At 30.9% G+C, this 11942-nt stretch overlaps 1 protein-coding gene across 5 annotated transcripts in view; it reads right to left on the bottom strand.

Moving 5' to 3' along the window:
• Positions 1 to 2053: 2053 nt before the first annotated feature.
• The window catches only part of LMO3 (LIM domain only 3), a 71714-nt gene continuing 61825 nt past the window's right edge, over positions 2054 to 11942 (bottom strand). For all 5 annotated transcript variants that reach the window (XM_074268953.1, XM_074268952.1, XM_074268951.1 and 2 more), the window contains one exon: positions 2054 to 4903. In XM_074268953.1, coding sequence (XP_074125054.1) covers positions 4798 to 4903 — 106 coding nt within the window. In that variant the 3' untranslated portion in view covers positions 2054 to 4797. The remainder of the gene's footprint in view (positions 4904 to 11942) is intronic.

Genomic DNA, 11942 nt, shown 5'->3' with positions numbered 1-11942 from the left:
AGTTGCCTAATTATTCAATAATATCCAGTGCTCCCTATGGCCTTTCAGACACAATATAAACTCATCTTAGCATTTTGAAATTTCCACAACTTAAATCTCATTTTTCTTTCAAGATGAATTTCATATCACTCTCCTTCACTCTGGATACTTGCTAATGTAACTCACATCAGTCTTACAAATTGGCCATTCCATTTCTTGATTCTGGGCCTTGGGAGAGACTGTTTCCATGTCTGAGATGCCCTTTATTTTCTTACCTCCATCTTTTAGAACCTTCCATTTCAAATGGCTTATATGTCATTTTCTACAGAAAGCCTTTCTCATTCCTTCTGTTTGTTATTATTCTTTTCTTTAAATGATCATGTATGTTGTATTCTCCCTCCCTACCCCAGAAGGAAGCTCCTGGAGGAAAAGGACTATTTCATATTTCATTGTATCTACAATGCCTTGCACATAATAGACTTTTACAAAATGCTTACTGAAGTGGAAGATAGTAGATAATTTGAAGTTCTTTTTCCCCCTCCTTCCACTGGTATCATCCCATTCCTCCTCCAACTGAGAATGCATTTTCCACATGTGAAAACATTCCTAGTTACTGCTGTATTACAATAATACATATTGTATTGTAACTTACTTAAGTGAAAACTAAAGAGATTTGGTCTATACAACTTCTCTATCTGTTAAGTAAATATTTACATATATTTAGCCCCCCCCCCAAAAAAAAAGCAAACCCAACAACCACCACCAAACAAAAACTAAAACCATCACCACTAATTTTACTTGTGTATTCTTTGCTTCAATTAAGCAACAACTTATTTGGGGGGATAAAATCACTCCATAATCTTGTGGGACTTTTTTTTCTTAATTCATTAAATAAAATGAATTCTTATTCTGACAGTAAAACAATTAACACTTTCAAAATGGATTGGTTGTAATTATATGTATAAAATTTTGCCCAACAATTATGCTCTTCAATTTTGATAATTTCCCCCTACTGTATAAAGCTATTGTTTACCTATTCCTGAGATATTAAATATCCCCCAGTTGATAAATGGTCAAAGGATATGAACAGACAATTTTCAGATAATGAAATTAAAGCCATCTATAGTATTATGAAAAAAATGCTCTAAATCACTATTGATTAGAGAAATGAAAATTAAAATAACTCTAAGGTATCACCTCATACATTTCAGATTGGCTAAGATAAAAGGAAATGATAATGATGACTGTTTGGAGGGAATGTGGGCAAACTGGGACACTAATACATTATTGGTGGAACTGTAGAATGAGCTAACCTGGAACTATGCCCAAAGGGCTATAAAACTGCATATCCTCTGACCTAGCAGCACTATTACTGTATTTGTATCCCAAGGATATCTTAAAAAGGGGAAAGGACCCACCTGTATAAAAATGTTCATAGTAGCTCTTTTTGTGTTAGCAATGAATTGGAAAATGAGTAGATGCCCATCGATTGGGGAGCGGTTGAACAAGTTGCGGTACATGAAGATAAATGGAATATTATTGTTCTATAACAAATGATGAACAAGCTGATTTTGGACAGACTTGGAAAGATTTCCATGAATTGATACTGAGTGAAACAAGCAGAACCAGTAATACATTGTACAAAATAACAGCAAGAATGTATGATCAATTATGAAAGACTTGGTTCTTCTCACTGGTTCAGTGATCCAAAGCAATCCCAATAGATTCTGGGCTGAAAATACCATCTGCTTCCAGAAAAAGAACTAAGGAGACTGAATGTAAATCAAAACATACAATGTTCACTTCTTTCTGTTTTTTTTTTTTTTTAATCTCCCATGGCTTTTCTTTTGCTTTGATTTTCTCTCCTCATATGATTAATAATATATATTAAAAATAAATAAATTTACTAAAAAAAGAAATACTAAATATCATACAGTAGAAAAATTTTATCTTTCCCAGCTAACCCATACGATAAACATGGCAATGCATTTAAGCATCCTCTCTTCTTTTCATAGGCTTAAATTAGGCTTTTTTATAGGTCTTCTAACCTTCTGACAATTAAATGCAATTGAAGCAGTGTTATAACCTTTTTATTAAAAGCATAAATCCAAGTATAAAAATGGATGAAAGAGATCAGAAGATATTTATTAAGCAAGATGAAAGTAAAATTACAAACATTTCAGCTTTAAAATTGGTCAGTGTTCTTGAGAAGTGGAGCTTCCCTGATCCTTCAACATAAAGATTTCATAAGAAATGTGTTGTGAATGGAATTCTCTTCTTAAAAAATAAAAATAAAAATCTAAGCTGATTCTGGTACTGGAGGATTTGGAAGTATAATGTGAAATCTATACAGTACAAAGTAAAAAGGAAAACTTGCCATAAGCCAGTGAATCTGAATAATGTTCAGTAGGCAACCTGGTCACAAAAGGTTAAAAAAAAATAACTTAATATGGCAATTCTCTGAAATCAAGCCTCTAAGATTAAGATCTTAATTTACCCATTAAGGGTATAATAAATAATCCAGTTCACCTATTTTCTTTATAAGAACTTTTGAAGTACTAGAAAAGAAGTAAAAAAGAAGAAATTAGTTTGGCCTTTTGGTAGTGAGAACCTAAAATTAGACAACAGAACCAAAAGAGACCCAAGAGGCCATCTAGTCCAACCTTCTATCTGATACAGGAATGCCTTATACAAGATGAAACTTGTTCACAATTTGCCTTAGGTATTGTAATATATTAAGACTAACTAAAATAATTTACTTTTTAAAAATCCCTTGTATATTAGATCCAATCTCACCTCAAATAACTCTCCATTAGGAATGACATGGCAATATTGTGAAAACTACTTCTCCTCTTTCCATAAAAGTCTTTATCTTCATAAAGTAAATAACTTTCTTCTGGAATTTTAATCTCTTTACTAATTTATACTTTTGTGATATTCAATGTATAACCATTTACTATGAAATATCATTAAAATGCTTATCTTCATTTTCCAAAGCATTAACTTCTCTTGAAAATAACCTTTGGCAAGTACTGAGAAAATGTGTACATGTGTATATTTCCTCCAGATTTAAATACACACTAATTATGAAGCTTTACTTTAAATTCAAGTTTTCAAATACCTCACATTCAGACTAGCAGTCTGTAAAAATGCTTTTGACTAAACAAAGCAAAACAAAACAGATATAAGATGCATTCATTACCCTTAACTTCCATTCTTTGTATATTTGTAGGACAAAACATCTTTGCAAAACCACTGGAAAAACTAAGTTCACTCTTTAGGCACAGCAAAACAAAAACAAAATGTTAATAGCACCACATTTGCTTTCGCAAATTATATGCTTCATTGTGCCTGTGTGAGAACAGCTTTAGTCACTGAATGGAATGAATCCCACCCAAGAGGAGATCATGTCTTCACATCTTCCATAATTGTTCTGTCTTCTATAAACCTGGTCACTTGCAAACTATGAGGTAAGCCTAGAAATAATATTTCGCTGCTTAAAAAAAGTAATGACAGTTTTTTAATGTCTCCATGATGAACTTTTAGTGAAAAGTTGCTTTAAATTTAAATAAAAGCAATTGGCAATGTGAGGAACAAGTTTAAAAGTGCTCAGTTTGGAATGTTAAAAGGGAATGTAGACTAAAATATATCCAGTTTTATACAATTCTTGTTTCTCTTCTTCCAATTGGTCTTAATAGTCATTTATCCAATTCTGAGACACAAGTAACACTGCTGAAAGAATGTGATGGCTTCACTATATAGAAATAAGATTTCAGCAAATTTATGTGCAATTCTAAATATTTTTAAAAGACTTCAGATTGTGTAGAAAAATCAAGGAAAATATGTTGCTGAAAGTTTTTACAAGAACTTTGATGTTTTTCTAAGTTACTACACTATGGCAGTAACATTTTTTTTTTAATTAACCCTTTGGGGAAAAAAACATGACAACCAAAGGCACTAGTTTGTAAAGGGGACTAAAGGCTGGCAGAAATCATGAAACATATCAAGAAGGTTGAGTACAAGAATCTGAAATTATTAATAAGTATTTTCATGATTTTAAAGATATTCTAAAAATGCCACTTTTTCCAAGTTGACAAAAAATAAAATTACTCTTAGGTGAAAGTTTTATGCATTTTTTTTTAAAAAAGCTGATCTTCAAGCCCCTGAAAATAGGGGTCTTATAATGAAAACACTGACAGACCCTTCAACATAGTGGCAGTAGTAGTGTATGCTGCTAGAATACTTCTGTTTTCTTAAATATTTAACATAGATAGACTTGCTTTATCTATGTGCATTAGCATTTACTGGGATTTACCCTTTAATTTTTTTTTTTAATAGAAAGTTACAGCTCATTTAAAATAGCTGGTAGATACAGAAAGCATAAATATACAATAAGTTTAAACACTGATTGTACTAAATGCAACAATACAAAGAAGCAAAACAAAACACAAATGGTAACACAATAAAACTGTATTACATTTGTGCTTCAAATATTACAATACATTATATACAATAGTCCAAAATAAACATCTCATGCCAAATGACACAAAACAAAGAGCAAGCAAGAGAATCTGACGATATGTACATTACCTTTTGTTTGTTTGTTTGTTTGTTTGTTTTTAATAATAAACATTCAACTCTGAAGGGGAGCAATTTCACTACATACAGTTGCAGTCCGCCTTTTATTCCACACGATCATCCTGTTTCTCTATATCTACGCTATCCAATAAGTTCCTGTGTCAATTCTTATATACATTTTGAGCAAAAAAGATAAAAGAATGTAGTGCTTTGTATTCTTAGTGGGATGACGTCGATAGATCAGCGAACTTGGGGTGCATAACCTTCTTTCATCAAACCCTCCTCATAGTCCGTCTGGCAAAGGATCATGTTATTCTTTAAGAAAAATTTGTCTCCGACACAAAATCTGAAAATATATTTAAAAATTATTTTGACAGATTTAAGGCCATTTCATTGCACAGTTAGTTTAAAAATATGGTTTGATATCAATGACATAATTCTATAAATCTGAAATTTGGCTAAGACCAAAATGAGGCAATTTAGCACTTTATTGAACCATTACATGATTACTTCAACTTCAATGATGAGAAATTCTAGAGATAAGTTGTTAGCACATCAGGTCATGTTTGTACAGCAAGTTTATTTTGGGTAAGCATATACAAAAACTATTTACTTGAAAAACAAGTAGAACTTTATTACTTTCCTAAAAAAAAAAATATAAAGGCATTTATATTGCTTTGTCCATTGATGTACATTGTAGAAAGGAAAAAAAAAAAAGTTAACTAGGCTGATTATAAATTTAGCCTCTTTTAATAATTTCTATTTGTCAAAATGTTTAAATTTTAATGATTTATAAGTGGAAAAAATAATGTCTAGACTATGAAAGCTCCTCTAAGAGAGTATGCTACAGGGTAATATTCCTTGTTTGTGGAAAATTCGTCAACTCTAAAACATTTACAGTGGAATTGCTTAGAGTATTTCAAGTAAAAACAAAAGAATTTTAACACAGGGATCATTGCTGTGAATAAAGCAATTTTATTAGCTAACTATTCATTTTAGTTCATAAAGCAATGTTTCATCTATTTTAGACAATAATATTCTTAATAAAGGCTTTTTATGGGGGAGCAGAATTTCTAAATGATGAGATTTTACTCACCACTGAGGTCAGAAATAAATGCTTGTGGGTGTTTAGAGCTGATTTAAGAGCATCTCAGTAGCTATGTGGGGGGTGGAGGGAAGGTTTATATATGTATTTAATTGTAACAATTTAACCTTCAAACAGTAGTGTCTGCTAGAGTTGACCCAGTATAACAGACATATAATTATACAAGTTGACCTGACTGACCTTTGATAGTGGCCTCTCTTTATCAGACAGTCAATTTCTAATGATGTTCAAGTAGAAATCTAAGTGGATTGTCAGATTAAATTGTGTATTGAAAGCTACCCTTTAATGTTTTGTGAAGTTGGAAGCTTCAATGAGTAGCAGTTGGACTGATTTACATTTGCAAAGATTGGAATGCTGGACAAACAATGAACCCATTTATTTTCCAACTGGGTAGTTTTGGAAATTTATCCTTACACTAAAGTAGATAGGGGGGAATTGCACAGTTTAAAAAAAAAAAAAGTGGAATGAAAAGAATTAGTTTTTCCTCTTAAAGGAAAATTGGTCTGTTTATTTATGGAGTATATTTTCCCCCCTCCTCTAGGATTACTGCCTGCTGATGCTGTTGATTGAAAGGAGAGCTTATGCAATGATCTTGAAATGCTAGTGTTATTAGAGGTCAAGACTGATATAATGAACTTTAAACAGTTTAGTTTTAGATTTTTTTAAATTCTCTTTACTAATAGTAAATTATATGATCATTTTAAATGATCGTAGAAGTACTACTCTAATGAACGAATCTTGGTCTTAGATTATTCGGATAACTAAAAACTAACTCAAAAACAGGAAAAAAATTGGGAGATGTATTTATTATAGTTTCATTCAAAACAAAAATTTCACAGAGATGGAATAAAACAAAATGTATACTATGTGGAAGCTATAATTCAAATCCAACAATGTAAAAGACCTGCTGAGGTGAATAATAATTACTTAACAAAATCAATACTTATGTCAAAACTAAAACTGTTAAAACTCTTTAATGTTTTATGAGTTTATTTCCAAAGTAAAATGAATATCCTGGAAAGAAATTCTTCTCATTCCCTCTTATTAACCCTGAAATGTAAGAAAATCACATTAATATAACCAAGCTTACCTTAAGATACATGAAAATATGTCAGCTATCAAAACTTTAGCTCAAGTCAAATTGCTATTTTATAAACCTTTTTTCAGATCATGAAAGTGTTAATGGATATGTTGTGATAAAGTCTTCTTAGCAATAAACAAATCTTCCCATTTATATAGCATTATGATTCACTAAGCTCTTCTCTTACAACTTGCCCCTGAAGTAGGCAGTTCATCATCAGCCCCATTTTACAGATGAGGGCATTGAAGCTCAAAATAAATTAAATGAAATTCAACATGTATCTCCTGATTCCATGTCCAATATTCTCAACTATAGCAGGTTGCATCATGTTTCACAATATAATGTTATTAAATATTAGAACTGTTTTTATATCAGACACGTTGTTGCAGATATCATAGGACCACATATTTAGAGAGGAAGGGACTGGAACTTTAGTCTAAAGTAGCTGGATTAAGTATCTTGCCCAGGGTTATATAGCAATAAGAGCCACAGCCTATTCTTTGGGCCCCAAAAAGGGGAATCAGAACACATTGTAATTTAATGTATAATATTTACATTCTCTGAATGCTTACAGAGATCAAAAGGGGGGGAAATGTGCATTTATGAAGTCATTTGAACACTCCAGCAGAAGTTTAAAGTAGTTAGATTTATGCATAAAGCTAGTATTTTATTACATCATTGTTATTGCTTTCATTATTAAAATGCATATATGTGTACATGTATGGATAAGATTATAACATATTAAGTAACAGAATTTAGTTCCATGAAAAATAATTTTATATTAATTTTATTGAAAATTTGAATCACTAAAAAAAAAAACCTTTATGCTGACAGCTTTGGGATACATAAAATTTAACCATTGTTCTATTCAAAATACTTATAGACTAAAGCATAGTTTTAGCTCTTTTTTCTTACAATGTCAATATTACAAAAGTATACAAGATTTATAACTAAAATGTTTTTAATTGAGTTCATATGAGTTGAATGTTTATGAAAATGCACATAAGAAACACGTTTGCATTAAATACATGATATTGTGTGCCAAGGGCAAAAAGAAAATTATAGAAAAAATAAAGAAAAAGTATTTACTTTCATTATTACCATCTTTTCAAAGGGTCATTAATAGGTTACAGCTCTTAACTTTTGTAATAGGGCAGGGCAAATTAAAGCAGACAATTGCAATTTAACTGTCCCACCCTTCACTTTTAAAAACAGTTAGGTACAACCCAATTCTCTTCTCTGTCTATATGTCTACTTCAGATAGACACTCAGGATTACAAACAACTGGAATGGATTTTAAAGCTGCCCTATACTATTTTCAGATTGTGAACACTTTTTTGGTCTCACAAACTGCTAAAACACTTTATTTTTCTGACATTTATGCTACTTGTTGTTTATCCTTCATTCTTGAAAGGACCATGACATCAGGGAGGTAATGCCATAACATACAAGAGAGCTGGATTTAAGTGAGGAAGAGCTGTGCAAAATTACCAGCCTCAATTTCTCTTCCAGAACCATCTGGGTCCATTGGCCAGATACAGATCAAGACAACTAGATATGGTCCTGGATGCAATGGGAGACCTTATCAGGTATTTGAACATACTGGACACTTTATTTGCTAAGTTTATTTCAGAGAACTCTTAAACCTTTTTATATCTTCCCTAGTTGGTTGTGCTCCTGCATGTTGAAGAGTATCACTATATCAGCTTCTGTTCAGTTGTGACTTATCAGACCAATAGAAGCTTGGAAGCCTCAAACACAGGTTGGGCACAAAGTCAAATATCTGCAAAGTAGTTATTGCCATTTTCATAATATCACTTTCCTAGTCCTGACCCTCATCACCAATGGCAGTGGATGAAGAAAAAATTAAGCATTTATTAGGCACTTATGTGCCAGGTGCTTTATAAAGTTTATCTTATTTTACATGAATTATTATGCAGTTTACTAACTGGCTTCATGACTTCCAGATACTCCCATACTTACTAAAATATTCTGTATGTTATTAAAAGTCATCTTCTAATATAAAGGAGAAGCATTTTTGTCTTAACATTCCAACACTTAGCACAATGTCTAGCAAATAATAAGTGTTCTATTAATCCTCACTGAATTGTATTGAGTTTATCTGCATGACCTTAATGTCTATATTAGAATCACAATGTCATTCAAATCATAGTGAAAATACTTATCCTGCCATTCAAGGTATACTGTAATCTGGTGCTTCTCCAGCTTTATTTCCCAGTCCCTAAAACAAATTCCTTTTACTGTCCCCTATTTATACCATATTTTGTCCATTTTTTCCCCATTTACCTGGAATAACTTCTATCACCTTTCCTTTTTATCTAAATTTTCAACATTTATTAAGTCCCATTATGTATATGGAATTGTACAGAATAAGTAAGTTATCCTTACTCTTAAGGAACATTCCATCTTCTTAGACTTAGAGTTTTATTTCCTCTGTTAAGTCTTCTGACTACTCCATGATAATATACACTGATCTCTTTAATAACACTGATTATGCCATTTATTTTGCTTCCTGACTATATTGTCTTGTATAGGTTTGTTTTTTGTGTAATGTCTCTATATTCCCTTTATAGGCAGTTTATTTTTTTTATTCTTCAGCATTTCTAAAACATGATGTAAGTGTTTAAAAAAACAACTATATTGGATTTTTCTCAAATTCTAATAAATGTTCCAAAGTCTCAAATTACTAACAGATAGTAGGGGAAGACTAAATCATTGTATTATATTTTGACTCATTAAAAATGAGGGTTGTAGTTAAGGGAAATAAATGTTTGATGATAAGAAATTGAATATATATATATATATATATATATATATATATATTCCATCTTAAAAAATCAACACATAGAAGATTTTAATTTATCGTTCTTGTGTAATTTGGAACCTAGAAGTTTCTATACCTAGAAGTAATATTTTTTCACTGAAGTTTTAGAAAGTGAGGATTTTTGTGATGGGCCAATTAGGTTCTAAAAGGTATGATCTGATTTTAACAGTTGGAGAATTTTATTTTAATTATATTTAAAATTAAATATTTGAACAAAAACTTGATAAATAACTTTACCAAACATTCATGATATTTCATTTCAGAAACAACAAAATTTTTTTCACAAAGAAAATTATCTATCATTATCAATTTGCCTTGTGTTTCACCTGAAAAGACACAAATTATTACAATTATTTGGCTGCCCAAAGAAGAGCACCATGAATTATCATGGTTTTATTGGAGACATTGGTTTTCCAAGCTAACTTCGAGGAAAAAATGTCACCTACATGGAAAACCTTTTGTATTCAGGGTAACAAAAATTGCCTGCTTTGCTTGACTGATGAAGATTAGCTGACTTCTTGCATTAAAGAAGTTTGTCTTGTATGGACTAAAGTGACAAGATAATAACTAAGTGCTAATTGTGCATAACCAACACTAAAGATATGCAGCCCCCTTATGGCATGTAATAAATGAAGCGACAACAGAAATATATTAGGTACTTTCATAATGATACTAGAGTAGTGTTTTACAGCAATAAGAATATGAACAGTTTTAGAGTCAGAATTTAGGAGTGTTTGCCTTACTTGACTGAGTTCAGAGAGAGAGAGAGAGAGAGAGAGAGAGATTTAATTGTGAATCCATTTTTAAAAAATTTCTACGGTAGAATAAAATTGATGCATGATTTGTAGATAGCATTAACAACCTGCAATTATTTTGTATCATAATATAGTTTAAGCAGGATTTAATATTTGTGTGATGATTTAATTTTATGTACAAAATATGGGTAGAATAGAGATGCTCAACCCTTAGATCAGTAGACCAAAGTAATAAATCAATGCGATTACTATATGTCTATTAATAATATGCCTTTGGGAAATAAGCTGTATTTGATAATTTTTTCTGGTTCTCAGCTAAAAAGGCTTAGGTCATAATCTGTGTTGTAAGGATCTAAGGACCTAGTGTTTAAAACACACACACACACACACACACACACACACACACACATGCACACACAAACAACAACAACAACAACAACAAAAAAAAAAAAAAAAACCTTACTTTTCAGACAAGAAATATGATCCCTTTCAATTATCCCTTAGGCAAAAGATGTTTTCATTTAATGTGTACTTTAAAAGTATATAGCTCACTACATACTAAAATTCTTCAGAAATATATCTGAAATTTTGGAGGAAGAAATTAAACATATGTATCCTTTAATCAAATTAATTTTTATGTTCTTTATCAAAATAACTTGTAGCTTATAAAGTATGAACATACAGCTTTTTGCCAAATCTTGATTATGTGAAATATACAATACTTTAAGATTCCTTGCTAAAGTAGGCAGTTTCACTTTAGATCTCTAGGAAATAGTTTATTCTTGATATTTAAATTCTTCATGAGACCCTTACTTTTTTGGTCTCATAAACTGCTAGTGCAATTTCCCTTAAGAATATCTTGTATATGCATATATACACATTCACATTGTCTTCATAAGAATGTAAGCTCCTTTGGTAGCACGTCCATATTTTATGGTAAAAGAAAACATTCCTTTCCAATGTTATTTACTTATATATTAAAATATGGAAAGTATATAAGAATGCTTGCTTTCTCTAAAATTTTTGTTTGTACTTTGTTTCAGAACTAGAGCAAAGCCTTGAGAAAATTGATTGGATCCATTGTGAATAAATTCTAAGAGAGGCAGACCAAAATTACACAGGGTGAAAGGGCTTGGTAAGGGTCACTTTTAACACTGAAGAAGTACCACACCAGTAAGATAATAATGATAGTTAGCATTTACATAACACTTTAAGATTTGAAAAGCACTTAATAAATACCCTCTCATTTTGTCTTCACCACAAAGCCCCCAAATAGGTTCTATTATTATTCCCATTTTGTAGATAAGAAAACTAAGGCACATTATTCTTTAAAATATCAAGGTACTGATGACATTTTTTTTTTAAAGAAAGAAATGACAAAAGGACTGAGATGGAAATAATACTTTTAAAACTTCTTACAAATATGCATAAAATATTTAATATAGAAAAAATTATATAATTTTCCCTTTTATTTTAATTGGGTATTTCTGAGGCTAAATAGATATTGACAGCACACCAACACATTCAAATAATTCTTTTAAGTTCAGAGTAGTAAAATAATTTCTGGTATTAAAAACAACAACAACAATAACAAAACTA

This window comes from Sminthopsis crassicaudata, chromosome 5 (assembly GCF_048593235.1).
Source record: "Sminthopsis crassicaudata isolate SCR6 chromosome 5, ASM4859323v1, whole genome shotgun sequence".
NCBI classification, from domain to species: Eukaryota; Metazoa; Chordata; class Mammalia; order Dasyuromorphia; family Dasyuridae; genus Sminthopsis; species Sminthopsis crassicaudata.
Note: the sequence above shows the minus strand (reverse complement) of the source record. Positions and strands in the feature narration are given on the sequence as shown.